At 68.5% G+C, this 27136-nt stretch overlaps 1 protein-coding gene across 2 annotated transcripts; it reads right to left on the reverse strand.

The window, feature by feature from the left end:
- Positions 1–904: 904 nt before the first annotated feature.
- On the reverse strand, positions 905–26824 carry GIT1 (GIT ArfGAP 1). 2 transcript variants are annotated; one of them, XM_074974722.1, is made up of 22 exons: positions 26644–26824; positions 16763–16896; positions 15934–16046; positions 15751–15856; positions 15074–15160; positions 13952–14082; positions 13605–13699; positions 13233–13275; positions 12285–12311; positions 11645–11693; positions 11321–11393; positions 8141–8238; positions 7626–7737; positions 7260–7387; positions 5186–5338; positions 4076–4303; positions 3378–3431; positions 2788–2874; positions 2405–2481; positions 1734–1916; positions 1257–1320; positions 905–1118 (listed from the first exon to the last, which is right to left on the reverse strand). In XM_074974722.1, exons 1-22 carry the CDS (start codon positions 26693–26695, stop codon positions 906–908), a joined length of 2307 nt encoding a protein of 768 aa, XP_074830823.1. In that variant the 5' UTR covers positions 26696–26824; the 3' UTR covers position 905. The 2 variants fall into 2 exon arrangements, with proteins under 2 accessions (XP_074830823.1, XP_074830824.1); XM_074974723.1 differs by lacking the exon at positions 12285–12311.
- Positions 26825–27136: the final 312 nt, after the last annotated feature.

The raw sequence follows: 27136 nt of genomic DNA on the forward strand, positions 1-27136 counted from the left end.
GGGGCTCTGCTTGCCCCGGGGGGAGCCGGCAGACAGGGGGGAGCCAGGGCCACAGTCACATCTTTATTTGATCCAAATGTACAGTACACACCTGGCCGTACAGGCCCCAGCCAGCCTGGACTCTCCTCCACCCCTTCCCCAGGCACCCAGCTCCTGTAGGGGGTAGGAGCCAACCATGCCCGCCTAGGGTGCCCGCTCCCATGGCACGGGGACTTTGGCTGTAGAGAGAAATCCTGGGGCAGTGGGGGAGGGCCCGGGGGGCATGAGGCGAGGGGCCTGCCCCGGAGCAGCCGTGCAGGGGGAGAGGTGGTGGCTACGCAGGCTGGGGGTCTGAGGCTCACACGCGCAGGGAGAACGGGCCGGGCGCCAGCCATGGCAGGGCTCCGGTTCCAGTGTAATGCTGCAGGCAGCGCCCTCCCCGGAACGGGGCTGCAGCTCCTCTGCCCAGCACAGACAGCTACACACACTGCACAGGGGGGTCGGGGAGAGGCTCCCGGGCAGCACCCTGCTGCCCGGTTAGTGGTTCCTTGGCTGATGGCGGGTTGGGCCGGGAGAACGGAAGGAGGGGCTATGTACAGGGGCACACGCAGCCACGCGCCGCGGCTGGGGACAGAACCATTGGCAGCCTGGGAGCGGCCATAGGGCAGCACTGGCGCTGCTGCGTGGGGGAGGGGCTGGGGCAGGGGCACAGCCAGAGCCGCGCTCTGCCCCATGCTGGGACGCTGGCAGCGTGGGGGGAGGGGGCACGGCCGGAGCTGCGCTCTGCCCCACGCTGGCAGCACGGGGGGCCAGGAATGGCACGTGCTCAGGTCCCGTGGGTAGACTAAGGACACTTGCACTGGCTGGTCCCCGGCCCCACGTCCTAGCCAGGGGAGCCGCCCGCCGGGGGGGGGGGGGGGCAGACCTCACAGCTTCTTCTCGCGGGTGGTGATGGTGACCAGCTGCTTGGCGGCCTTGGCGATGTCGTAGGCGCACTGGATGACCTGCTGCGTCAGGAGCTGGTAGTCCACGGGCGCGCCAGGCTCTGGAGGGATGGTCTTGCGGCACTCGCTCTGCAGCCGGTAGGCGCTGGCATTGAGCAGCCGCAGGGAGCCGCGCACCGTCTCCAGGGCTGGCTTCTGCAGCAAGGCAGAGACAGGCCTTTGGGCTCCGCTGCCAGGCAGGGGCGCCAAGGGAGGGGATGGGGGCGCAACCCAAGCCACACAGCCACGCCTGGGCACAGAACAGGCGTGGCCGGGGAATCAGGCCCCTCTTACCTTGGGGAAGAGCGAGGCCATCTCGGTGACGGCGGAGTGGATCTTCTCGGAGCAGGGCACGAAGCTGGGGAGAAGGCAGAGCCGTTAGGCCTGGCCCAGCCATGGCACTGCACGAGCCCCACCCCCAGTGGGGCACCAAGTGGCTCCAGCTCCCGCACCCAACCTCCAGCCAACACCAAGTGGAGGAAATGCCCGTAGCAGCAGCTGGGAGCTGGAGCAGCCTACCCCAACCCCCGGGCACAGCACCTCCCCCCAGCAATGCAGCCACTTCTGGGGGATGGGCAGCCTGAGAGAAACTAAGGCAGAGCCCTTAGACCAACCAGAACTGCAGGGGGTCATTGGCTGGCAGGATCCAGCCCCCAGTCCCTCACCCACCATAAGGAACTTGGGAACCTGGCCAGGAAAGGGGGGCCTAGCTCTCTAGTGCCTATGGCTCTGAACACCCCCAGCCGCAGTTCAGCCCCTGCCCGGCCTTACCTGTCATGCTTGAACTCCTGGGCAGCCCGCAGCAGCTCCTGGATGTTCTTGGTGACCTGCTCGGTCTTCAGGATCACGTCCTCGGTGCTGGGCAGCCCAGGGTCCAGCTCCCCGTCCAGGGCCTCCAGCTCGTGGTGGAACTCGTCGTCCTTCCCCAGGTCCAGGAACCGCTTCCCGTCCATGCTGCAGGGACGGAGCTGGGTCAGGGGCAGCCGGGCAGCAGGCCACGAACCAGGGCCATGGGAGGCGTTCACTCGCCAGGAGACCTGCCCCAGGCTGCTCCAGGGCCCTTGCGTCGGGGCTGGGCACCAACGCTGGCTGGGATTCCCAGCGCTCTGCCCGCCAGCATGGGCACTGGGCCTGGAGAGCAGCCAAGTGCACCACGGCCCCACCCCTCCCCACCAGGCCCCGCCCCTGCCCAGAGCAGCAGCTCCCTGGCCCCGCCCCTCCCCACCAGGCCCCGCCCCTCCCCTGAGCAGCAGCTCCCTGGCCCTGCCCCTCCCCACCAGGCCCCGCCCCTCCCCTGAGCAGCAGCTCCCTGGCCCCGCCCCTCCCCACCAGGCCCCGCCCCTCCCCTGAGCAGCAGCTCCCTGGCCCCGCCCCTCCCCACCAGGCCCCGCCCCTCCCCTGAGCAGCAGCTCCCTGGGCCCCCGCCCGGCCATGCCCCTGACCCGAGCAGCGCCTCGCCAGCCTGCGTGTTGTCATAGTCGCTGTCGGTCCCACTGCCGTGCCGGTCTAGCTTGCTGGTCTAGAGGGGAGAAGGGGCAGCGTCAGGTGCAGGCTCCACCCTCGGCTCCCCACGGGGTCCATGACACCCCTTCCCCCCATTGGTAGGCTCCTGGACCCTCTCCCGCGAGGCTGGGGAACCCCGCAATGGAAGCCTCGTCATGGGGCTCCCTGTACAGAGCCCTCCCCTGCCCCGGGCATAGGGCTGGGATCTGCCCCAGTGTTGGGCACAGGGACAATGCGACCACCCAGCATTGAGGGCTTAACCCCCCACTCCAGTCTGCCCCAAGGCCAGTCCCTCCCCCTCGGTTCAGAGCGAGTACATCACCATGTGGCGGGCGCCGTCCTGCGTGCCGGAGAGCAGCGGGGAGGAGGGGGGGAAGGGCACCGAGGAGGCAGACACCCCCTTCCGGATCTGCAAGAGGACAGGGAGAGTTGGGGCGAGTGGGTACGAAAGGTGCCAGCCCCCAGAATCACAGTTCCAGCCGCTCCCACGGACAGACAGCCCATTGGCGCGCACGAGGCACGGCTGACTCCCAATCGATGACGAGTTCCCCCCGCTCCACAGCGTCCGTCCCTATCGGCTGCACCGAGGCTCCCGCTGGCAGCAGCCCCTCGGGCCCTGCCCCACTAGGGGGTCCCAAGCTAACCCCCACCCAGTGCGTAACAGGCCGGGCAGCAGGGCTCGAAGCGAAACAGGGGCTTCCCTGGGGGAAGACAGAGCCAGCACACGCGCCGGCCGGGCATGCAGACTGCCATGCACGCTTCTCCAGCGCCACAGGGCCAGTGCCGGGGGCGGGGGGGCGCTCGCTTCCCCTGACCCAGGCACAGGGGGCCGTGTATCGCACGAATAGCAGGGGGAGCATGACCCCCCCAGGAAGCCAGTCCCAGGGTCCCTCCAACCCCCCGCCCCCTTACCCGGTACACGCTGGCCGGGACGTGCGTGGAGTACACAGCTTCATCCTCCACCTCCTGGTGACACAGCAAATGTTACCCCCAGGCTGGCGCCCAGCGACCCCCCAAAGCCCAGGCTGCTGGGAGCTGCCTCACAACAGTGCCCTGCCCACCACCAGCGGGGCTGCACCAGCCCCCCGTGCCCCAGAGTGGTGAGTTGGTCCCACGGGCGCAGAGTCCCCGCAGTCAGCGCCATGCCCAGCACCCCGTCTGGCAGGCAGGCAGAGCACCGAGGTTCAGCCCCCACGTGCCCAGCCTGTCCCGCTCAGATGCCACCGTGGGGAGTCCACTGACAAGCAGCATCGACACTCGCTGTGCAGCCCAGCACGGCACAGGCCCCGTTCACACAGAGCTGGGATTAGGACCCAGGAGTCCAGGGGCTGGTCCCTCTGGGCCATGCTGCTGTCAAGAGGGCCCTGATCTCGCAGCTGGGGACCCAGGGGAACCCCTGTTCGGCCCTGCATGCTGGCTGGCTCCCCCCAGCACCCGGTGGCAGAGACCTGGAGTGGGAGCCTGAGCCACGGAGCAGGGCGGGGGGCTCCGGGCCCCAGGCAGCAGTGCACAGAGCTGCAATGCCACCCAGGTGAGGAAAGGGGTGCCCGGGGGTGCTGCAGCAAGGGGACACCCTGGGACAGGCGTGGCCCTGATCCCCCAGGACTCACACTGGAGTGGAAGGGCTGCAGGCGGCCAACCAGCTCGTCCACGGGCTGTCCGAAGGGCTTGAGGGCAGAGCCCGGCTCGTACATGGAGAAGGCCTGTCGGTCGCGCCGGTGAGCTGCTGCCGTGGCCACGCCATGCCCATGCTCCGAGCGCTCGCTGGGGGCCGGCACCGCATGCCCGGGGCCCGGCTGCTGCCGCATCTGCGAGTTCTCCGCCTGCAGCTTGTGGATCTGGAGGGACGGAGCAGCGCATGGTGGAGACGCCGGCACCGTGCCCAGACAAACGTCCCCCCGCCCCAGGACCCCACAGACATGCCCCGGCACCGCAGTCATGCCCCTTCCTGCCCCTGGCACCGGGCCCACAGACATGCCCCCTCCCATGGCCCCCGCACCATAGATACTCCCCCTGCCCCGGGCCCACAGACATGCCCCCTGCCCCTCCCCCACACACCCCTGGCCCCTGCACCAGGCCCACAGACATGCCCCTCCTGCCTCACTCCCAGCCCCACAGACGCCCTCCCATGGCCCTGGGCCCACAGACTTGCATTCTCCTCCCCTGCCAGCACCAGATCAACAGACACCCCCTCCTCCCCAGCCCAAAGACATGCCCCCCAGCACTGGGCCCAGACACACCCACTCTCCCTGGCTCACAGACATCCCTCTTCCCCCCCCCCCAGGACATGCCCCCTCCTGCCCCAGCACTGGCCCCACAGACATGCTCCCTCAGCGGGATTTACCCCGACTGAGGGCGTCAGGCCGGGGCCACCTTGGCACCTAAGTCCCCTGTAAGCTGCGCGGCCCCCACCTAGCCCAGCCCTCCACCCAGCCCCAACTCTGCCATGGCCCAGACCTGCCGAGGCCGGGGTGACCCGGCCCGGCCCCAGGTGTGACTGGCCCGGCCCCAGACACAGCCCAGCCCAGGTGCTGCAGCACGGAGAGCGCGCCGGGGGGAGTCCTCTCTCCTCGCCGGAGCCCCGGAGCACCCTCCTGCCCCCCAAACCCGGAGCCCTCACCCCTGCACCCACTCCGAACCCCTCAGCCCCACCCCCGCCACAGACCAAAATTCACTCCGCACACAGGCGGGAAGCCGGCGGGACGGTGCCCAGCACCAACCTCACGCTGCAGCCGGCGCAGCTCGTCACTCAGGCTGCTGTTCACCTTCATCAGCTGCTGCACCTTGGCCTCAGAGGCTGCCAGCGCCTTCTTCACCTCCAGGTACTCCTGCAGCGTGAGGGGCCCGTCCGACAGGTCCGAGGAGTCCATGCTCTGCGGGGAGAGCGGCTGAGCACGGGGCCCGCGCCGGCCACCGCCCCTGGCCCGCACCGGCCTAGCCCGGCCACCGCCGTCCCCGGTCGCCTGCCCCCGGCCACAGCGCCCAGCTTGCCCCGGCCGCCGCGCCCGGCATGCGCCGGCCTGGCCCCAGCCACTCTGCCCCTTAGCCATGGTGCCCAGTCCTGGCCCCCACCTTGTGCACCACACCGGCACCAGAGGCCACCTGCCAAATGGGGCCTGTCCAGGAGCAGGGCCATGGCACAGCAGGCACCCACCAGCTCCTCCTCCCAGGACCCGAGCTGCAGTGGCTTTGCCCACCCCACGGGTATCCTGAGGGCAGCAGGGAGCAGGGCCCCCTAGTGCCATCCCTGGCTCCAGGCATCCCGTGCCCGCCCACAGCCCCCTCCAGAGCTCACCACCCAGTGGCCCAGGTCCAGGCAGGAGCCAGGAAGAGAAGAGGCCAAGAACCTGGGCCCAGCCTGACCCAACTCCAGCAGCTGCCCCAGCTCGGACCCACCAGGACACCTAGAGATGACCCAGCTTCCTTTCCAGAGCAGCGGGAAGGAGCCCCTTGGGAGACTGATTCACGGTGTTGATACACTGGCTGGGGCTGCTTGGGGGGCCGGAGTGGGTGGGGACCCCAAGGCTGGGCTAGCAGGGGGCTGCGGGGGAGTGGGACATTGCACTCCATATGATTCTATGAAAATATGCTAATGAGTGTTAATATGATGTAACTGGAATATGCTTCATGCAAAAGGTGTCTTGTAAGGTATCATTACAAAGCTTATAATCTACTGAGTGTGGTTATCATATTTGTATGAATGTATCATTCTTGTATCTGAAACTAGAAATATGAAATTTAACTCTAAGGTCCTATTGTAATTATGCAAAGCGTGGGCCATTCATGGTGGTTTGGAATCTTGAGGGCTCCCATCAACAAGGACAATTGACTATGGATGGCTCTGTTTGCTTGCAGGCCTTCTGGCAAGCCAGGCTGGGAAGAATGAAGGCTTGAGGGGTCGCACAGGACATGTGACCATGTCACCTGGTACTGAAATCCATCTTAAACCTGGTGCTTTTCCATTTAGGAGGAGGGGTGGGGACCCAGAGAGTCAAAAGATTCCCGCCTTGTGCCAAAGCTATTTTAGGGGGTGGAACAGAACAAAGGGGGCTGCAGTCATGAGAAATCCCCTAGCTACCACCTGAGATGAAAAAAGGACTGTACCACGGGGAAGGATTGGACCCAGACTAGAAAGGAGTCTAGTCTGTGAAAGAAGATTATTGGAACATCTCTGAGGGTGAGATTTCATCTGTATTCAGTTTCCTACTGTATTAGGCTTAGACTTGCGTGGTTTTGTTTTATTTTGCTTGGTAATTTACTTTGTTCTGTCTGTTATTACTTGGAACCACTTAAATCCTACTTTTTATACTTAATAAAATCACTTTTTACTTATTAATTAACCCAGAGCAAGTAATTAATACCTGGGTGAGCAAACAGCTGTGCAGATCTCTCTCAGCGTTCTAGAGGGCGAACAATTTATGAGTTTACCCTAGATAAGCTTTATACAGAGTAAAACTGATTTATTTGGGGTTTGGACCCCATTGGGAACTGGGTGTCTGGGTGCTGGAGACAGGATCACTTCTTAAGCTGTTTTCAGGTAACCTGCAGCTTTTGGGGGACGTGGTTCAGACCTGGCCTGTGTTTGCAGCAGGCTGGCGTGTCTGGCTCAACAAGACAGGGTACTGCAGTCCCAAGGTGCCAGGGAAAATGGGCTCGGGGTAGTCTCAGCACATCAGGTGACAGTCCCAAGGGGGTCTCTGCGACCCAACCCATCACAGGGAGCCCAGAGCTAGGCTCACAGGGGGCTGCGGGGCGGATGGTAGGGGTGCCCAGGGGGGCAGCGCGGGGGCTCACCCGGGCACGGTTGTTGCGGGCAGCACTGCGCAGGGGCTCCTGGTCCGTGTCCTCGTCAGAGGCGACACTGTCGTAGTCGTGCTGGTCGTCTGGGTCACTCTGGCTCCGCACCGGGTAGTCGACGGCGTCTGGGGGAAGACGGGGGTCTCGGTGTCTCAGCACCCACAATGCACTGGGGCAGGGAGCCACAGCCAGCCAATGCCAGCCCAGTGCTGGGGCACCACAGTCATGCTGCCCCCCAGCCGGGTTGCCATGGCGAGGAGAAAGCCTCTGCCCAGTCCGCCTCTCCCCCCCGGGCAGCCGGGACACCACCATCCTCCCTGGCCTCCCCCTCCCCCGTGGGGCTCTCCCCCCTCCCCCACTCACCTGTGGGGCTCACCAGGCTCTTGCCCTGCTGCCGTCGCTTGGCCTCACTGAGGATGTCGATGATGAGGGTGGCAAACTCCCTGGCATTGAACCGGGCAAGCTTCTGCCGCCCCTGGCGGAGGAAGAGTGGCTGAGATGGGCTGCAGCACCCCTGGGGCCCGCCGCTCTGTTGCCCTGGCCAGATGCCCTGCACCGAGCACCCAGGGCAGCCACAAGCAGGGCTGGTCAGGCTGATCCGGGGGCAAGACAGCGAGCACACCTGCACTGCCTGAAGGGGCTGTGGGTCGGGAGTGAGGGGCACTGCAGAGCTTTGAAAGGGGGAGCCCAGGGCAGGCAGAGAGGGGCACTGCAGAGCTGGGATCATGCAAAGGGGACCCTCTGAGCCCCTTGGCCCAAGGCCTGGGCCCCCAGACCCAGGGGCATGGGGGAAGTGCCAGGCCCTAGGAGTCGGGGCTGGTGTGACCCTTATCCCTGTCAGGGGCGGGGAGCGCCAGCCAGAGGGGGGAGCGGCATACCTGGTTGCGTGTGGCAGAGTACTCGGGGTTGACGGGCAGGAAGGGCACAGCGCTGCGCTCTGTCACCAGCGTGCTGTGATTCTGCGTCGTGAGCCAGACTGCAGGGAGCAGACGGGCAGCGGTTACCGGGCACCTCGATGCCCCTGCCCCCACCCACACTCACCCAGGACGCAGCCCCAGCCCCACGGGACCTTGACACACTGGACCGCCGCACTGGGGGGAAACAGACCCAGAGAAGGCCCGGACCAGCCCAGGCAGCGAGCCAGGGACAGAGCAGGGTTTGAACCCAGGAGTCCTGGTGACCTCGCTATCTCTCCCGGCACCCCCAGTCCCTCCAGAGAGCCCCCCAGCCAGCCCCAGAGCTGGCCCATCCAGCAGGCAGGCTGCTGTCGCGCACCCACCTGGGGTAGGCTCAGGCACCCCCCACCCCCTCCTGCCAGCTAGGAGCACCCGTGCAGCTGGGGGCATCCCCAGAACGGCAGGAGCCCCCAGCACAGGGAAGGGGAAGCCCCACTGCTGAGTCAGGCAAATGCAGGCCCCAGTGCCAGGGGCATCTGGGGCCTGGGCCAACTAGCCCAGAGCTGGGCTCCCCCCTCTCTGCCTGCAGGGGGCTGGACCCCTCCAAAGAAGCCACTGAGAGCTGGGCTGGGACTCGCCGCATGGCCGGGAAGGAGCCCCAGCGTACAGGCTGCTGGCTCAGCCCCCGACCAAGCCCCAGAGAGGGCAGCGCACGCCCCGCAGCCGCTCGCGGAGCAGAGGGAGGAGCGGGCACTCCCGGTAGCCTGGGCACGGCTCCAGTCTGGCACGAGCCATGCAGCGATGTGGCAGCGCCATCAGGACAATGCCAAACCCCGAGCGTGAGCTCTGGCCGGCTGCTCCAAGCACGGCCCCGTGGCAGCCCAGCCAGGCTGGGGGCTCACTGCAACCCTCTCCCGGACACCCCACGGCACAGTTCTGCTCAGAGCCCAGCGCCCGTCCGCCCCGGGTGCCTGTGGGCACAGCTGTGCTGCTGGGAAGTGGGGGGGGGGGGGGAGCGCGGCCCAGCCGACAGCCCTGCCCCATGGCAGTCGGCCCTGAGCATAGAGCAGCAGCCAGGGCTCTTCCGCCAAGCAGTGCCAGCAGCCTCCACCCGGGCAATCGCCGGCGGGGCACCCTGTGCAACCCCCCCCCCCCCCGGCCCCGAGGGAGACGGGCTCCCGGGGGCCATGCGGGGCAAGGGCGGTAGCTCCGCCCTGGAGAGAGCAACCAGCCGCAAGCTCGAGGCCAGAAATGCCCCCAGCCTTCCCCCACCTCCTCACCCCGCCAGACACCCGCCCACCCCAGCGGCTGCTCCCAGCCCCCGGCCAGGGCCCTGCCGGCTGGGGCCTCCTGGGAGAAGGATCAGCAGGGGTGCAGCCAGCCACTCCCTGCGTGGGACCCCCCAGACCCACCTCGAGCGCTTCCCAACAGCTGCCCGGCCCCCGCGGCCCTGCGCAGCCCACGGCCTGTTGAAGGAACTCCAGCAAGGAGCCCCCCCTGCCCAGCCCAGCCGGCAGGCGGGCGTCAGCGGCTGCCAAGGAATGAGGAGGGCGGGCCCAGCTCCCGGCTGCGGGGCGGAGGGAGCCAGCTGCTCTGTGTCTGAGCCACATCCCCAGCCAGGCCCCAGCAGCGCCTGCCTCCCCCACGCCCAGGAAGGGCCGGCCCCACCGCTGCGCAGCAGCGACCCTGGCTGGCTTATGGCACCCTGCGCCGGGCGCTGGCACCATGGCCTGCCCTATCCAGTTCCCGGGCCCTCCAGCGCCCGACCCTGCCACAGCACCCCGGCCAGCTCCCGATCCCCACCGCCGGCTGCTCACACAGCAGAGCTGTCGGCCAGGGGCAGCACTGGGATCCCCCACGCAAGCCGGCGGGCACTGGGGGCTGCACGGGGCAGGGATCCCTGCGGACACTTGGCCCTGACGGAGGCATTTTGTACCAGCCTGGCCCTCTCCGGTCACTGGCGCCCAGCCCAGCACCTCTGCCCCCTCCAGTGCACACCAGGCCGGGGAGGGGCGGATGGTCTCTGGGGCCCGCTGGCACCACCTGGGCAGACCGCTCTGTGACAGGGCCCCGCACTGCGACCCCCAAGCTCGGGGCAGCAGCATCTGTAGCTACATCACAGCTGGAGCCCCCATAGCGCCCCCAGCTGAGTGACCCTGGAAGCCGGGGGGGAGCACCAGGCCCGGCTGGGCACGTCTTGGGGCTGCGCTGGCAGCGTTCCAGGCCAGACTCAGCCAGGCGAAGCCCCGGGCACTGGGATCCTGCTACCCAGACACCCGCCTGCGCCTGGCAGAGCCACCGCCCCCTTGGGAGCCCAACGGCCAGGCAGAGCCGAGGAATCTGCCAGCCGGCCATGCTGTGCCAGGGAGGCGGCCGGGGGAGTGTGTTCTGGTGAATCGAGCCTGGGGTCTGTTCCCAGCTCCACTATGGGGGCACCTGGGGATAGACCCATCCCGATGGACACCTCGGCAGGGCAGAGGGGAGCAAAGCACCGAGGCCAGCACGCGAGAGCGCCGGGGGGCAGCTTTCTCCCCAAGTGCCCAGGGCTGCGCCATGCGCAGTAACACGCCCGCCCCCGGGAGATCCCAGAGCCGCACGCCCCCTGCACCAGCCAGCCTGGGACAGCAAGGCCCTGCCCTTGGGACAGGAACGACAGGCCTGGGGCTGACAGCCAGACCCGAGCTGGGCTGGGCGTGGGGGGATGAGGGGGCTGGGCACTCCCTGACACTGGCTTCCATAGGGAGTGGGCACCTCAGCACCCATAGGAGCAGCCCCACACATGGCACCCCAGGGCCCAGGCTACAGCATGGGGGGCTCCTAGCTGGGAACAGAGCCTGGGCCAAACCCATCCTTGGCTCCCCAAAGCCCCATCCCCGCACAACGCAGCGCCAGCATCATTCCACCCCCCTTCCCCAGCATTGCCCCACCCCCAGCCTGGCATCGCCTGCCCCCTCAATGCACCGGCATCACCCCCCTCCCCTGGCATCACCCATTTGCTCCCGCCCCAGCATCGCCCGCCTTCCCCGATGCACCACCATCGTTCACCCTCTGCCCCTCACACTGGCGTCACCCCCTGCCCTGGCATCGCCCATCCCCCAATGCACCAGCATCACCCCCCGCCCTGGCATCGCCCACCGCCCGCCATGCCCCCCCCCCACGCACCAGCGTCGTTCTCCCTGCGGTCCACCTCGTCATACACGTCCATGGCCAGCTCCTCGAAGAGGCGGTTGCTGAGCTGGAAGCAGAGATGGGCGGGTCACAGGGGGCGGGGGCAATATGGGGGGGTGGAGTTGGAGCAGCCCCTCGTCTCGGCAAGCTCCAGCCCCCTCGGCAGCAGGGCCCCATGGGGGGTGGGGAGTTCCCAGGGGTTGGGATCAGCCCTGTCCCAGGGCAGCTGGTCTGCGAGAGGCGGCTGCTGCAGGTCAGGCCAGGCCAGGCCAGGCCTGGCCTGCCCCCCAGCGGGGCCCAGCCCCCAGCCCCACTTACCGCCTGTAACTTCTTCTTTGCCACTTTCGCCAGCTCAGACAGGTCCAGGCTGCACATGGCCAGGGCGGGGGGAGACAAAGCAAGAGGGGTCACTGCTGGGCCATGCCCCCTGCCAGCCGACGCCCCACAAACCCTCAGGCAATGGGGTGAGCCGCATGGCCATAGATGGCATTCAGCTCACCTAGCCACGACATACGGACCAGGCACCGCGGCGAATGGCTAGTCCTGGGGCACAGGCAGGACGATGTGGGTCAGGAAAGGAATAGCAGGGGGCTGTGGGTCAGAAGTGAGGGGCACCGGCCGGGCTGTGCGTGGGTGGGGGATCCCAGGGTTGGGAGAGCAGAGGGCTGCAGGTCGGGAGAGAGGGTCACCGGCAGGGGGGTGGGGGGGTCCCAGGACTGGGCTAGCAGGGGGCTGTGGGTTGGGAGTGAGGGGGACCAGCAGGGCTGTGGGTAGGTGGGGAGCCCACACCATGCCCCCTGCTCTCCCCCTCTATCAATCCCTTCCTGCCACTATACAGACTGAACCAGCTGGGGGCACGTTAAGGCCAGACCCAGCGGCAGGGGCCGCCCAGCCGGGTCCCAGCGGCGTGGGGCGCGTCGCACCCGGACGCTAGAGACAAGAGCGGAGGGGACAATACCTCTGCGCCGTGCCCTTGGGGCGCGCCCTGCACTCCGGAGAAGGCAGCGGAGGGGAGAACAGGATAAAGGAGGGCATTAAACGCAGTCAGAGCAGGAGTGGCATGCCACGCCCACAGCCACGCCCACAACAGGCACGGTCACGCTCACATAGGCCACACCCACAATTGTCATAGCCACGCCCACACCAGCCATGCCTGCCCTGCCCCACAGCCCCCAGGCAGCGCTCTCACAGGCAGACACAGGGGCATACAGCCACCAGTCTGCCCCACGGGCTGCGCCCATGCCAGGGACCACTCAAGAGACACACACAGGGGAGCAGAGTGGCAGGCTTGGCACTGGCCATGGGAACCAGAAAAGGGGGCACTGGGTACGGGGGGCCTGCAGGGGCCCCCTTCTCCTCCAGTGCTCCCTGCAGGCGAGTCCAGCGCCTACCCCAGCTGCAGCCCTGCCAGGAGGCCCTGGGCCCTCTGCCTCCCTGCGAGGAGGCTCCAGGCCCCAGTCCATGGGGAGCTGGACCGTCCCTGCCCCAGTCCAGCACCTGCCAGCCACTGGGCGCCAATGCGGGGGGGGGGCATGATGCTGCTGCGTCTCCTGTGCACAGGGGCTGGGTCGTTCCGGCACTGCCCCTTGGCAGGACCCCAGTGGGGCCAAGGCCTGGGGGACCATGGAGACCGAGTGCCCCCACGCCAGGGCAGGGCACTCAGGGGCAGGGGGGCCAGGTCCCAGACTGTCGACCCAACCCAGCATGCACTGAAGGTGCGGGCTAGCGGGGGAGGGGAGACCCACGCTGCTGCCCCCTCCCCACCCCCTGCACGGCTCAGGCCCCTCGGCGGCTGAGTTGATCAGTGGGAGCAAGGTGCAATTCCGGCAGTGCCCACAGGGTGGCGGCATTTCCTCCCTCACATGTGGGGGAGGGTCTCCCAGCAGCGGGGCGGGCGGGCGCTCACCTGTCGGCCATCTGCGGGATGATGTAGTGCCCATTCTTGTGGTCTGGAAAAACAACGGGACCAACGGTTAGCTGGGCGCTGCTGGCCCGGAGGCAGAGCCCCCCCACTCCCAGCTCCAGCAAGAGCCCCCCATGGGCCCCACGCCAGCCCCACACGCAGCACCCGCCTGCCCCACTGCTCACTGTGCCCCAGCGACACCCCCCCTCCCCGCTCACATCCCTCCCCCTGCTCAGATCCTTCCCTGGGGCGTGGCCCCTCCCCTCCAGCTCAGCGCCCCCCCCCCCCCCGCCAGCTCCCTGCCCTCCCCGTGGCGTGGCCCCCTCCCCCCCAGCTCTCTGCCCGCCCAGGTCTCCCCCCGGCCCCTGCACTCACCCGGCTTGCGGCCGCACAGGTAGAAAGCGAGCCGGTCCGTCAGCTCGTACTGACACTCCACCAGCCGGTCCGCGAGCTCGTGCTGGGCCGCCTGCCTGCAGGGGGAGGGCAGAGCTCAGACCAGGAGCAGGGCAGCCAAGCGCCCGCAGGTCACCCGCTGCGGGCACTGGCTCAGCTGCTTTGCGCTTGGTGTAAGGCTGTGGCCGGCAGAGGCTCCAGACCCCAGCAACCCACGCGGACGCCCCTGCACTGCCCTTGGGCTGCTGTAATCACTGGACAGGGTCCGTGCGAAACCTCTCCAGGGCAGCCAGCCGGGGTCCCACTGCCAGGCAGCCCCTGGCACTCACCGGGCGTAGTCGATGGGGGTCCTGCCATTCACATCGGGTGCCCCGGGGTCAGCACCGTACACCACCAGCAGCTCAGCCTGCAGGATCTGTCCAGCCTTGGCAGCAACGTGCAGTGGGGTGGTGCCCTTCTCCTAGGGCAGGGCAAGGGAGAGTCAGGCAAGGGCAACTGGCACATCGCACCAAACCACAAGAAGGGCACCAGGACCTGGCTAGCAGGGGGCTGTAGGTCAGGAGTGAGGGGCACTGGGGCTGGGAATAGCAGGGGGCTGCAGGTTGGGAGTGAGCTGTCCCATTGCCAATGAAAATGGAAACCACAGGGTGCCTGGCTCTGAGGGCCCCCTCACTGGCCGCTCTCTTTCTAGGGAGCCTTCCCCAGGCCCCGCATGGTCACGGGTCTCTGTCCCTCCCGGAGCAGCGGGCAGTGCGGCACCGGACTAGAGATTGGCCTGGCCTGGGGCTGGTGTTGGGCCTGAGACGAGGTGCCCCCTGCTGCAGCAGTGAACCGGGAACCCCGGCACCATGCCAAGCTTCTGCCCCCTGGCACCCAGGCCTGCCCTAGCCACCTGGTGGAGGGGTCTCAAACACTCAGCCCGCAGGGTTATTTCCTGCAGCCCGCCAAGCTCCCCACCCCATGCTCCCTCTCCCCACAGCATACCATGTCCCCACGCCTCTGCTTACCTCCAGGCACTTCCTGCTGCCAAACAGCTGTTTGGCGGCACTTAGCACATTCCAGGAGTGAGTGGGGAGGAGTGGGGAGCCCTGCACTCAGGGGAGGAGGTGAAGAAGAGGCGGGGCCGGGGCGGGGATTTGAGGAAGGGGTTGGAATAGGGGCAGGGAGGGGGCGGAGTTGGGGTGGGGACTTTGGGGAAGGAGTGGGAAGAGGCAGGGCAGGGGCTGGGCGGGTCACTGATGCGGCCCTCGGGCCGAAGTACTAGTCCTCACGTGGCCCTCGTGGTGATTCGAGTTTGAGATCCCTGACCTAGTGCCAGCACAGGAACGGAGACCTGGCATCACCACAACCCCCCTGGCCAGACCTCTGCTGCCCTCCTGAGCCAGCCCGGCCCAGAGCCCGCGCCCCTTCCCCTCCCCGCTGCAGGGCAGAGGCACCCGGCCAGGCCTCACCGGGTGGAAGAAGCTGGGCTGGGCGCCCAGCGAGAGCAGGCGCAGGCAGGTCTCCAGGTTCCCCGTCCGCACACTCGAGTGCAGTTGCTAGAGGAGACACAGCGGAGCGTCAGCTGCCCTCCCATCCTGCCGGCCTTCTGGGAACCTGCCGGACTGCCCTGGGGCACGGCACCCACCCCCCGCCTGGCCCCAGAGAGGAGCCCTGGGAGGGTCTCAGAGCCTGGAACAGCACCTGCCTCGCTTGGAGGGGCAGGGCCGGGCAGCGAATGGCACTTGGGATCCAGGCCCGCTGGTTGCTCCATGCCGAGCCAGGGTGAGGAGAAAACCTGGCACCCCCCAGCCTGCTGACGGGCTGCCCCAGCCCAGGGCCCAGCAGGGCTTGGCTCTGTTCACAGCAGCAGCTGCCCTGGGATGGTCTCAGTGGGGGAAACCCACATGCACGAGGGGGCAGCCCCAGGCACCCTCATAACACTGCATGACTCGAACCTGGGCCCACTGGAGGGCACCGAGGACCCCTGCCCCCAACTGTGCCCAGCACGGCGGGCTAGAGGGGTGGACATTTTCCCACCACAGCTGGGCATTCCCCTTTGGGATCCAGCCCTGGTGCTCAGCACTACCCCACTAGGGCACTGCACCCCCAGGCCCCCCGGTGCCACGCCTGCTGCTCGGGCCCCTACCTTGCTGAGGTCCTTGGCCGTGACGCCGTCGTCATCACGGCAGGGCAGCTTGTGCACGAAGGCCAGCATTTGGTACTTGGCCCGGATGAACTCGGACTTGGTGGGGCTGGGGAGAGAGGGGACAGGGTGAGACCGCGCCGGGCTAGCCCCGCCCCGCCCCGCCCCCCCGGGGGGGACACTTACTGCACTTTGTCCTGAGGATTGGCCTTGCGGCGCCCGCTCTGCACCTGCGCCGGGTCCAGCAGCGAGTGCTCCCAGATGGAGTTGGCACCATTGCTGGCCAGAGTGTGCACCATCTGGGGAGAGACACGCCAGCTCAGCACCCCTTCCACCACGCACCTCCCTGACCCACAGAGCCAAGCAGCCAGACCTCAGCTCTGCCGCTGGAGAGCCAGGGCTGGGCTGGCAGGGGCTGCGGGGCAGGAGTGAGGGGCACCAGGGCTGGGCTAGCAGGGCGGGAGTGAGGGGCGGGAGTGAGGGGCCCCAGGGCTGGGCTAGCAGGGGCTGCGGGGCGGGAGTGAGGGGCCCCAGGGCTGGGCTAGCAGGGCGGGAGTGAGGGGCGGGAGTGAGGGGCCCCAGGGCTGGGCTAGCAGGGGCTGCGGGGCGGGAGTGAGGGGCCCCAGGGCTGGGCTAGCAGGAGCTGCGGGGCGGGAGTGAGGGGCACCAGCAGAGCTGGGTGGGGAAGGGGAAAGGTCACTGACTTTATCCACACTAGAAATCCACACAATAAAAATAACTTGAACCAAACCCCAGCAGCGGGAAGGTGGGGGAGGCGGGTTCAGGCCAGCAAGCCGTGGGCACGAACCCACTGGCGAGGCAGGGCCGGCAGACTGGGAGAGGACCAGTCGCGGCTGCTGGAACGTGGAATAATCCCAGCACCAGCCCGCCGCTCCCAGAGACGCTGCACCAGGCAGCGCACCCACGGGCAGTGCCAGGCAGGGGGAGCCGCACAGACCCCCAGAGCCCCTCCCCCCGCCCACAGGGTGCCCCCCCGGGCGCTGCCCGCACCCACCTGCAGCAGCGGGGAGGGCCAGGGGCTGTGCCGCAGGTGCTTGACGATGGAGATGTGCCGGCCCAGGCTGCGGTGGATGCTGCAGCATTCGTCGCAGATCAGCACGCCGCGGTTAATGGAGGCCCAGCCAGGGTCTGCAGGGGCAGGAGATGGGTCAGACGCCCCTCCCGCAGGCCTGGCACACGCCAGTACCCCGGCCCCCACCGGGGACACCTGCCAAGGGCTCGGTGGCTGGGCCAGGCCAGGGCACCGGCTGGGGTGGGTGGCCCAGCCTGGCAGGAGGGGACCTTCCTCATGAGCGCTTGGGCCCTCGCCCCAAAAGGTGAGGAGACCCAGGGTGGGCACCAGGTAAATGCCAGCCGGGCACTCGGCCACAAAGGCCTAGAGCACCCCAGACAAGCTGGTGAGTAAGGGATAAATGCCCTGGCTCTGGGAGGGGGGTGGGTTAGAGTGGGGGGCCTGGGAGCCAGGACTCCTGGGTTCTACCCAGCTCTGGGGGAAGCAGGGTTTGGTGGTTAGAGCAGAGGGACTGGGAACCAGGACGCCTGGGTTCTACCCAGCTCTCACACTGACTCAGTGTGTGACCGGGGACAAGTCCCGTCTCAGTGTGAGGTTTAATTAGGGTTTGTGAAGCACCGAGGACTCACAGCAGGCACCAGACCCCCAGGGTGGGTGGCCAGCAGCCAGAGGGCCAAGCTGCCTAAGCAGAGCCCCGACCCCCGGAGCTGGAGCAGGCCCAGGGGGCAGCTGCTTGGGGCGTGTCACTCTGGGGTGGGCACAATTGCAGCAAATGGGCGGGGGGCCCCCAGGGGGCTCCAGCGGACAGAGCGTGGGAGAAGCTGGAGCATATGCCAGCGGGGGAGCACCGATGCCCCTCCCCCAGGTGCAGAGCCCAGACAGCCCCAGGCACTGTCCCCCCCGCCCCGACCCCCGTGCTGCTCTGCTATTCGCCTCCAGGGCACCTACCCCTCCCACCCTGCTGTCTGAGGGTGTCAGTCACCCGCCCCTGCCCAGAGCTTCCCAGGGCCCGTCTGGCTGCTCCCCGCCATCAGCTGCCATGGGGACGGTTGCTAAGGTTTCCCTAGCTACAGCTAAGGGGCTCAGCCGTAGCTAGGGAAACCCTAAGGTTTCCCCTAGCAACCTGGCTCCAGGCCTGGGGCGGCCTGGGAGCAGGGACTGTTCATCCTGCCCAGGACCCGCTCCCATGCAGGGGCCAAGCTGAGCCATGCCTAGCCCAGCCGGGGGGCAGGGCAGGCACGGTGCCAGGCAGGGAGCAGCGTGGGTCTGCAGGGGCGTCAGGCCCGGGGAGGGGGGCACTGGCTTGGGTTCTGCAGGCCCGGGGGACAAGCCCTGCGCACCCACCAGTGGGCACAGCGGGCACCCACCCATGGCCAAGCCGAGCAGAAGGTGCCAGCCCCAGGGCAGCACTCGGCTGGGGCTCCCCGCTGGCTCAGACAGGCCTCGGGTTTTCCACCATCACTTCCAGGAGCCTCCCTGGAAGGCCGACCCTGCCGGGGCCCCGGGGCTTGGAGGGGGTGCGGTGGAGGGCAGAGAGCAGCCCCCGCTGCCCAACCCCAGTGCACAGCCAGGCGCCCCGAGCTGCACGGCCACAGGAATTATATACTCACCAGCCATCCCCGGGGGCACGGAGGGGATGAGCGTGCACTCAGTGACGCCCACGCAGCCCGCCAGCCACCAAGCAGGAGCAGCCCAGTGCCCCCTGGGCACAGCTGGCACCGCCTGGGACAGGCCCCCCATGCCGACCGTGGCCCATCCCCTCAAACCAGCCACTTGGCTACTGGTGCCTAGTCACAGGCCAGGGCTCAGAGCCGCGCCGGTCGAGCACCTGCCCGGGTTAAACCCAGGGGGCTGCTGCAGTCACAGCACCCCAGGAGCTATGTGCTCTCAGCCCCCCCCCCCCCCCCGAGCTGCCTGCTTCCCTCTCCCTGCCCCGCAAGGGGGCTCAGGGCAGAGACAACTGGCTGCAAGGTCGCGGCGGGCACAGGGATTGCTGGGAGCCCCTGCCCCGTTCTCAGGGCCCGTATTCTCCATGGACACAACGGGGTGACCCCCCACTCGGCGCACATGGTACCCCCCGGGGCAGACGAGTGACTCGCTGAACTCATGGCCCTCACAGCAGACAGGGGGGAGCGCTCCCAGTCGGGCCCGCACCCCAATCCCAGAGCAGCTCTGCCAGCTCAGAGCCCAGCCGGCTTCACGCCCTCCCCCACCCGGCAGCCTCCCACACAGAGAGCTATTCCCAGCTCCTCGCCCACGTGTCGCTCCCTCAGGGCCGCGCCAGGTGCCGGGGGGCCCCCAGGCAGCATCAGCATCACAGAGCGGTGTGGGGAGCCCCGGGTGCGGGACGCAGCGAACTAGGGGGAGCTCTCAGCAGCTGGAGAGAGGGGATGGCTCCCAGCCCTGTGCTCGGACCCCGGTACCAGCTTTTGGTGGGCAAAGAAACCCGCCTCGCGCCTGCCCCCAGGGAATACGTGGGGAGGAACGGGCCAGCAGCCCGGACCCCCTCTCCCTGGGCCCCTGGGATCAGCTCCACCCCACAGAGCTCTGCCCGGGCGTGCCAACGGCCAGCAGCAGTAGTATTCCCGTGTGCCTGGCGCACACGGCACCAGGCTCCCAGCTGTGCCCGACCACCCCCCAGCAGGCCAGCCCCGAGGCCCAGGCTCAGCGCACCTCGGCTGGACAGCCAGGGTAACCCAGTGCCTGGGAGCCAAGCGCCCACCGCTCCGCCAGCTTCCAGGGGAGGCCAGGGGGCGGGGGCCACAGAGCAGGCAGCCTGCCCCAGGGTGCTGTACCTCTGCCCCTTCCCCGGGGAACAGCCCCATTGCCCCCTCCTGCCCCTGCCCCACCCCAGAGCCTTCCCGTGCCACGCTCGCCCCACAGCCCACATGGGAACACCAGCCCCTCCCCCCAGCCCAGCCGGAATGGAGCCCTTTGTCCTGGCACCGGCACTCGGCCCGAGAACAAAAGGCCACTTGAGATGCCGTGCACTGCGGCTCAGAGCCCACTCCCCTGCCCCCGCTCGGAGGGGCACACAGCCCGCGCCACGGGGAGCCCAGCCTGGCTGCAGGGAGCACCCGCCCCAGCTCTCTCACACGAGGCAGGGCCGGGCATCAGCTCCGGCAGGCACCCCCCGGGGCAGGGCAGGGCACGAGCAGGGTGGCCCAGCATGGGCACCGAGCATGCAGCTGCTCCCCCAGGGTCCTGAGACCCTCGTGACAGGAGCAGCCAACAACTTGTCCCGGGCTTGGCCTCACCCAGCCCACGGCGCTGTGCACTGCCCCACTGAGCCAGGCCTACGGTGGGGGGCACGAAATCCACCCTCCTAGCCCCACAGACGGGCCCTCTTCGACCACTAAGGGGCACGCAAAGGCTCTGCCGGTGCCCCTCACTCCCGACCCCCAGCCCAGCCCTGCCAGTGCCCCTCACTCCCGACCTGCAGCCCCTGCTAGCCCAGCCCCGGGCTCCCCCAGCCCTGCCAGTGCCCCTCACTCCCGACCTGCAGCCCCTGCTAGCCCAGCCCCAGGCTCCCCACCCCGCCCAGCCCTGCCCGTGCCCCTCACTCCTGACCTTTCTTTGGTGTTTACAGGGGGCCTGGCCCATGGCGGGGGCTTTCAGGCACTGTGGGAGGAGGAGACATTTACTCTGCCCCCAGGCAGTGCTGTGCTGGCGGCCGTATGCCAGGCCGGCCCAGCTGTGCCCGGCACGGTCCCTGGCAGCCTCCCGGCTCCGCCACCCGGCCTTGATTCCTGCAGCCTGTGTCAGCGCCGCCCCCCCCCCCCCGCCAGCCCCCTGCAGCCCCACGTCCAGCGGGGAGCAGAGCAGGTTCCCGGGGGCGTCCCCTGAGGCTCCTGGGAAGGGGGGTGGCAGCCAAGGGGAGTCCCTGGCTAGGGTGGCGCCGGGGGCTGCACCCATGGGGGCTCTCCCTAGGGCACGGGGCAGGTCACACGGGAACTGTGGGGGTGGGGCGGCCACCTCCCTCAGAGCCAGGCCAGGGGTCGCAATGGCTGCGGCAAGGTCCCTGGGAGAAGTAGAGCCAGGGCCAGGCCCCGCCTGCCACGGCATGTGCGTGTGCCCTGAACACCGCCAGGGGCCTCCCCCCCATGTTGTCCTGTGCGGGAACCTCCCCCAGCTCTGCCCCTGTCCCCTGAGCCCTGCCCCACGGCCCCTCTATCCCGGCTCTGCCCTACAGTCCCTCTATCCCAGCCCTATCCCCCCCAGCCCCACCCTACAGCCCCTCTATCCCAGCCCTGTGCCCCCCCACCCCACCCTACAGCCCCTCTATCCCAGCCCTGTCCCACGGACCCTCTATCCCAGCCCTGTGGCCCCCAGCCCCACCCTACAGCCCCTCTATCCCAGCCCTGCCCCTCAGCCCTGCCTCCCGAGCCCTGCCCCACGGCCCCTCTATCCCAAACCTGCCCCCCAGCCCCACCCCACAGCCCCTCTATCACAGCCCTGTGGCCCCCAGCCCCACCCTACAGCCCCTCTATCTCAGCCCTGCCCCCCCCCAGCCCTGTCTCACGGCCCCTCTATCCTCGCCCTGCCTCTGCCCCCAGCCTTGCCCCTCAATCCCACCCCACAGCCCAGGCCCCACAGTTCTGGCAGTGCCCCACAATCCCAACCCACTACCCCCTCCCACACATACCCAGCTGCTCCGGTCTCCAGGACAGCACCCGTGGAGCCCCCGTCTCTGTCCCTTCCTGTGGGGCCCAGTCTGGCCACCCTCCCCAGGCTCTGGGAGCTGGAGAGACATGTTATGCAAATGCTGCTTGCAAAGTTCAAACCAGCCATTTGCAAAGCAAAGGGGGGTGGTCTGAGCTCAGCCTCTGCCAGGCTGAGGGGCAGAGCAAGAGGAGGTCAAGGTTTCCCACAGCCCCAGCACCCTGCACGGGCAGCCAGCCAGGGACTGAGCTGGAGGCAGGAGCTGCCTTAGGCCGCCCACAGGCTGGGGGGGAGGAGGCCGCGCCCAGGGCTCCCCCACGGCCAGCCGGAGAAGCGCAGGTGACGGTGCCCTGCCTGGAGCTCTGCTCAGCGGGCGGGTGGCTCCGGCCCCCAGCCAGGCCTGCATCTGCCCCGCGCTGCTGCACAGGAGAGAGTCACAAGCCAAGGGCACAGTGTCCTCCCGAGAGCCAGAGCAAGGGGGAGGCTGCCCTCCCATGGCACCCCCAAGCCCCAAGCGCAGCCCTTGGGGTCCTAACAGAGCTCTCCGGAGCAGCCCACGGACCCCAGCACATCCAGACAGCCAGGGGCTGCCCCAGTCCAACACGGGGGCCCAGGGGAAAGACCCCAGCCCAGCTCCCGCGCTGCCATCACGCCCCGTCCAGCCACGCTGCCCACACTGACCCCCACCTGCCCTTGGCCCCATCGGCACCGTGCCCTGCAGAAGGCAGCTCCACGCCCCACAACCCAACCCAGCCCAGAACCATGGTGCACCTGCGGCTAGCACGAGCTGGGCACAGGGGAAGCTGCAGCCCCAGCTCAGAGCCCCTTGCTGGGCTCAAATCCCAGCGAGTTGGGCCAGTCAGATACAAGCCACAGGGGCCGTCCGCAGGCTCCCAGCACAGCCACGGGCCCACACACCGCGGGGCAGGCCCACCAGCCACTGGGGAAGCCGCTTGTTCAGGCACTGAGCCAGAGCCCCCGTGCTCTGCCCCACCCGGCCCAGCCCAGCAACCTGGCCAGGAGCCAGCGCTGGCACCGGGCCCCAATCCTGGCAGAGAGGGAGCTTTGAGAAGGGGCTGGCAGGGGTGGCCGTGACAGGCCTGACTAGCCCAGGACAAAGCCTTCGCGGAAGCCCAGCCGGATCCCAGAGCCCGGCCGGCGCTGGGCTGGGGGAAGAGGTTTGGTCTGGTCATGGGAAGGGGGTAAATTCTTCATGAAGGAACCTGAGGAGGGAGCAGTGCCAGCTCCAACTCCCCGCCCCCCGCCCCAGTTCTGCAATGCACCCAGACCCACTGGCTTGCGGGAGCGCCCACAGCAGGCTGGTGCCTCCCAAGCGTTTGGGGGAGGCAGGAGCCCACGAGCCAGGCTTCCCCTGGGCACAGGCTGAGCCCCACACACCCCTTCCTGGTGCACCAGCCAGCATGCCACCCATCCCCCCTGTCGGCAGGGCCCCCCGGACGGGCTGGTCGCAGGGAAAGGGGAGCCCCCTGGGACACGGTAACACAGGTGGACACCCAAGGTGGCCCAGCCCTGACAGGCAAAGCCAGGAGCCCTTCGCCCTGAGAGAGGGGGGTGGGCCCCCGGGGAAGGGCCAGGAGCCCTGCTGCTCGGGGCGGGGTGCCAGACAAAGCCCTGGGATAGTGCAGAGGACATTCCTGCCCCGTCAGTCCCCGCCCCAGGCCAGGTGCTCTGCCAGGCTGGGAACCCCTGTGCTGGGGCCAGTCCGGTCTCTGCCCCCGGAGAGCCATCTGCCTTGCTGCCAAGGGGGTTCAATGCTCATGAGCGCGGGGGCCAGAGGAGCCCACCCGAGCGAGGCAGCTTGGGGTTGCCACTGGCAGAGGGTCCTAGCGATGAGCCTCCCCAGCCGCGGGCATATCGGAGGCTGAAGCCAGGAGGTTGCCCGGGCTCAGACTGCGTGGTCTGGCCAACGTGGGAGATGGCCACATGGCCGGCTCACCAGTGGGAGAGAGGGGCAGCCCCGCCCAGCCAGACTCACACCAACTCAGCGGGGAGGGACGGCCCCCAGAGGCAGCCAGGCCTGGGCCCCCCCAGCCTCACAGCCCTGCAAAGACGCTGTGGGGCAGGCACTGATAATGCAGGGAACCCCCCTGCCAAGCCACACTGGATAACAGGCCGGAACGGGGGCATAGTGGACACTGCAGGACTCCTGGGTTCCACCTGCAGCTCTGCGTGGGCTGCCACCTCTGCCGAATGGGGACGGGGCCTGGCCTGCCGGGGTGCAGGGGGTGACAGGACACCCAGCCCACCACGGGGCCTGCAGCCAAATGCCAGGGGGTGGGGGGCAATAGCCCAGCCTCCCAGCAGCGCCTCCCCCCAGCCCTGGCACCGGGGCCCAGGGCCGAGTTCCCCTGTTGTCCCTGCAGAGGAAGCCTGGCTGTTGCGGATGGAGCAGGCCCCTCCATGCTTCCTTCCTGGCTGCGCTGGAGAGGAGCCTGGCCCATGGACCGGCCTCAGCTGCGCTGCTGACTCGCCATGCCAGGAGCACCCCGGCGGCATCCCCCAGCCCTGCCCCCAGCCTCTGCCCTGCTCCCCGGGGCAGGGGGCAGAGCTGCTGGGCGAGCGGCATGGGGGGGGTCCCAGAGCTACCTGGAAGGGGTACGGAGGCCCCCGTCAGTGTCAGGCAATGGCCAGAGGACGCAGGCCTCTCCTGGCTGTCTGCGGAGGAGGAGTATGAGGGATGAGGCAAATGCCCTGCGCAGCCAGTGTGTCACGCCCCCCCCCCGCAGGACAAGCGTGGGCACCTCGCAGGCATGCAGATGGCACAGGAACAAGTGGCCTTGGCAGCAAGACCAGCTGCATCTGTGTCTCTGGGCTCGCGGCCGCCACCGTGAACAGAGCGTGCCAGGAGCCCCCGGCCCGGCATGGCCAATCCCACACCTCGCCTGGGATCTCCACGCAGGCTGCCCAGGCCACAGAGTAGGGGCAGCAGGGACCCCCAGGGGCCAGCATGCAGCTCCCTCTGGCTGCAGTACGATCCCAGAGACCACCTCTGCCACCCTGCAGGGGAGACGATGCTGGCCCCATGGTCACCACCCTGAGCCACTGGAAACATGGCCTGGCCGTAGCTGGCGCTCCCTGCCCCAGCCTGCTCACGGTGCTACCCAGCACCAGGACAGCCAGGCAGGCCCTGGGCACCACCTCCTCCTGCCCCGGCATGTCCATGACAGCGTAGCCGGAGGAGGAGGAGGTCCCGGAAGGGGGTGTCCTCTTCCCACCTCACCACACCTGGCAGTCGGCAGCGCTGGGCAACTGCTCAGGAGCCCCCAGAGCCCCCCCACTCGTGCACACCCCAGGCCCGTCCTAGCCAAGCACATGCTGCACGTAGCACAGAGGAGACAGGGCAGGGCCCCCGCACCCCACATCCCACCTCTGCCGGGGGTACCCAGGCACCAGCAAGCTCATGCTCAGGAGTAAGGTTGGGCCGGGGGTTCAAGTCCTGCTCCCCCAGGGAGCTGCCGTGTGTGTTCCCAGCTGCACAATGGGGTACAAGCCCTGCTTGCCAGGGGGCAGGAGAGATCGCACGGGGCTGTGTAAGTACCAGAGCCAGCAAGGGCCGCAGTATCCCACTGAACTGCAGGGGCCAGCGGGAACACTCAGCACCCCGGGGTGCCCAGAGAGACCCTGCACCTACAGAGGGCAGGGCCTCTGTTGGTGCTTACTGGCCTTTTCCAGCTGCCTCCCTGGGAGGGGAACTGCCTCTGGGAACAGGAGGGGGCAACAGACACGCTATGCTCTAAGTGGGCTGGGAACGCACATGCCACTGTGCCCGGGTGCCAAGCACTCACACAGCTCCTGCCCACCCCGAGGCCAGGCTCACAACGGGCGCACACGCCCACCTCCCGCCGGGGACGCGCCGGGCCCCCCTGTCTGCAGGAAACGGCCCCGCCGGATTTTATAACTCATTTCCTCACGTGGATATGGACTGAAGGAACTGGTTCCCAGTTCCACAGGGAGGAATCCCTGCTGCGCTCGGCCTTGGCGTGAGACACTGGGGCACGACTCCAGGGCCAGCCCCCGGTGCTCTGTACCGCCAAGCACTGCGGCACGCACCTCCACCCCTTCCCACCCCACACACGCCCTGGCACACGTGAGGCACCATGCTAACGGGAGATCTTCCTTCCCATCCGTGCCAGGCCTGAGCTGGCTAGCTGGCGCTCTCGCAGGGCCTAGGACCCTCCTGTAGCGAAGGGAAGGACCCCCAAGTCTCCATTGCCATGGGGGACTATGCTTCCAGCTATGCCCATTGGCAAGGCAGACCCTGTGGCCTGGGGCCTGCGCCGCCATGGCTTGGAGGCAGCGTCGCAGGAGGGGAGCTACCACTAGCAGCTCCGACCTGGTCTCTCACGACACGCCGCACTCCGGCCCAGCGCCGGGCAGTGCGATGGACGGACAAACGGACACGCTCATGCGGCACGAGGCCTTCGGATACCACAGTCCTTCCGATGACCTCACTGCTGTTTGACTGCTGGGCACCTCAGCAGAGAAATGCACCTTCTCCCCCAGGCCGGGGCCAGCGCGAGGAGCCAGTGTCGGCCTGATTCTGCCCCGCCATGTTCCCCCGAACCAAATCCATGCCGGGGGATCCTGCCTGGGAGACTGGGGCCAGCTCCCGAACAGGGCTCGGGGCTGGGGGGCACCGTTCGGTTTGGAAAACACGAACAGGGATCCGAGTCCTGCCCCAGGGAGTCCCTGGGGGTGGAACCCACCAGCCAGCCCAGCTGCTGGCCCACCCTGCGGATGGCACACGGGCAGCAGAGCCCCATCCCAGGGTGGGGCTGCCAGAGGGGCAGGGGCAGGTGCGATGGTGCCCGGGCTCTGCTAGGGCTCCCACCCTGGCCACCCCCTGCAGCTCAGTGTCGGGGGAGCGAGTGCCCAGGACAGCACTGGCACTCACCGGGAGCCCCCTCCCCAGAGACCCGAGCTGCTCTGCACCCGAGCCGAGCCAAGGGGGGGCTCCAGGCACCCCCTTGCCCCGCCCCCCGAGAGCCCTGCACCAGTGGGGAGCGGCTTGCGGGGGGGTCTGACACCCTCTGTCCCTAGCGCACAAGTTCCCGGCCCCCCGTACGGGCGGGGGTCCCCAGCCAGGCGGAGCGGGGCCTGCCCCCCGGCTCTGCCCAGCCCCCCGGCGGCGGACGAGCCCGTGCGCGCAGGCCGGGCCGGGGGAGGCCCGGAGCCCTCACCTGGGGCGCTGCAGTCCGCGCACACCTCGGTCCGCGGCGCCTTCCGGGACATCCTCAGCGGCGAGGCGGGCAGGGCCTTCTGGGCCAGCGTGGGGCCGGGCCGGGCTCTCCGGGGTCCCGCCGCTCCCACGGCGCAGCTCCTGCAGGAAGCGGCGCAAGCCCGGCCCCTGCGCAGGGAGGGGTTCGGCGCAGGCTCCCCCCAGGCCCGGCCTGCCGGAGGAAATGGAGCGGCGAGCGCACGGGGGCGCAGCGCCGCGCAGCCACGGCGCGCAGGGGCGGCGGGCAGCGGGCAGCCGCCGGGCTGAGCTTCGCCCTGGCCCGCCCCGGCCGGGCCGCCGGGACTCAGGGGCTGTTCCCGGCTTTGGGGGCAGCGGGGCTAGGAGCCAGGATTCTTCTCGCCTTCGCTTTGCCACTGCCTGGCTCCCTGGCCCGGGGCGAGTCACACCCCGGCTACTTTGTGCCTCAGTTTCCCCATCGGCACGCTGGAGGCCAT

Source organism: Natator depressus, chromosome 17 (assembly GCF_965152275.1).
Source record: "Natator depressus isolate rNatDep1 chromosome 17, rNatDep2.hap1, whole genome shotgun sequence".
Taxonomy (NCBI): domain Eukaryota; kingdom Metazoa; phylum Chordata; order Testudines; family Cheloniidae; genus Natator; species Natator depressus.

What these genes read in the sequence shown, in the direction of transcription:
- GIT1 (XM_074974722.1), bottom strand. Translation starts at nt 26,695, where the DNA reads ATGTCCCGGAAGGCGCCGCGGACCGAGGTGTGCGCGGACTGCAGCGCC. An exon ending in CGGCCAAGGACCTCAGCAAG is followed by an intron (nt 15,161 to 15,750) that starts GTAGGGGCCCGA and finishes TGTCTCCTCTAG; the next exon opens with CAACTGCACTCGAGTGTGCG. An exon ending in TCCCGGCCAGCGTGTACCGG is followed by an intron (nt 2,875 to 3,377) that starts GTAAGGGGGCGG and finishes GTCCTCTTGCAG; the next exon opens with ATCCGGAAGGGGGTGTCTGC.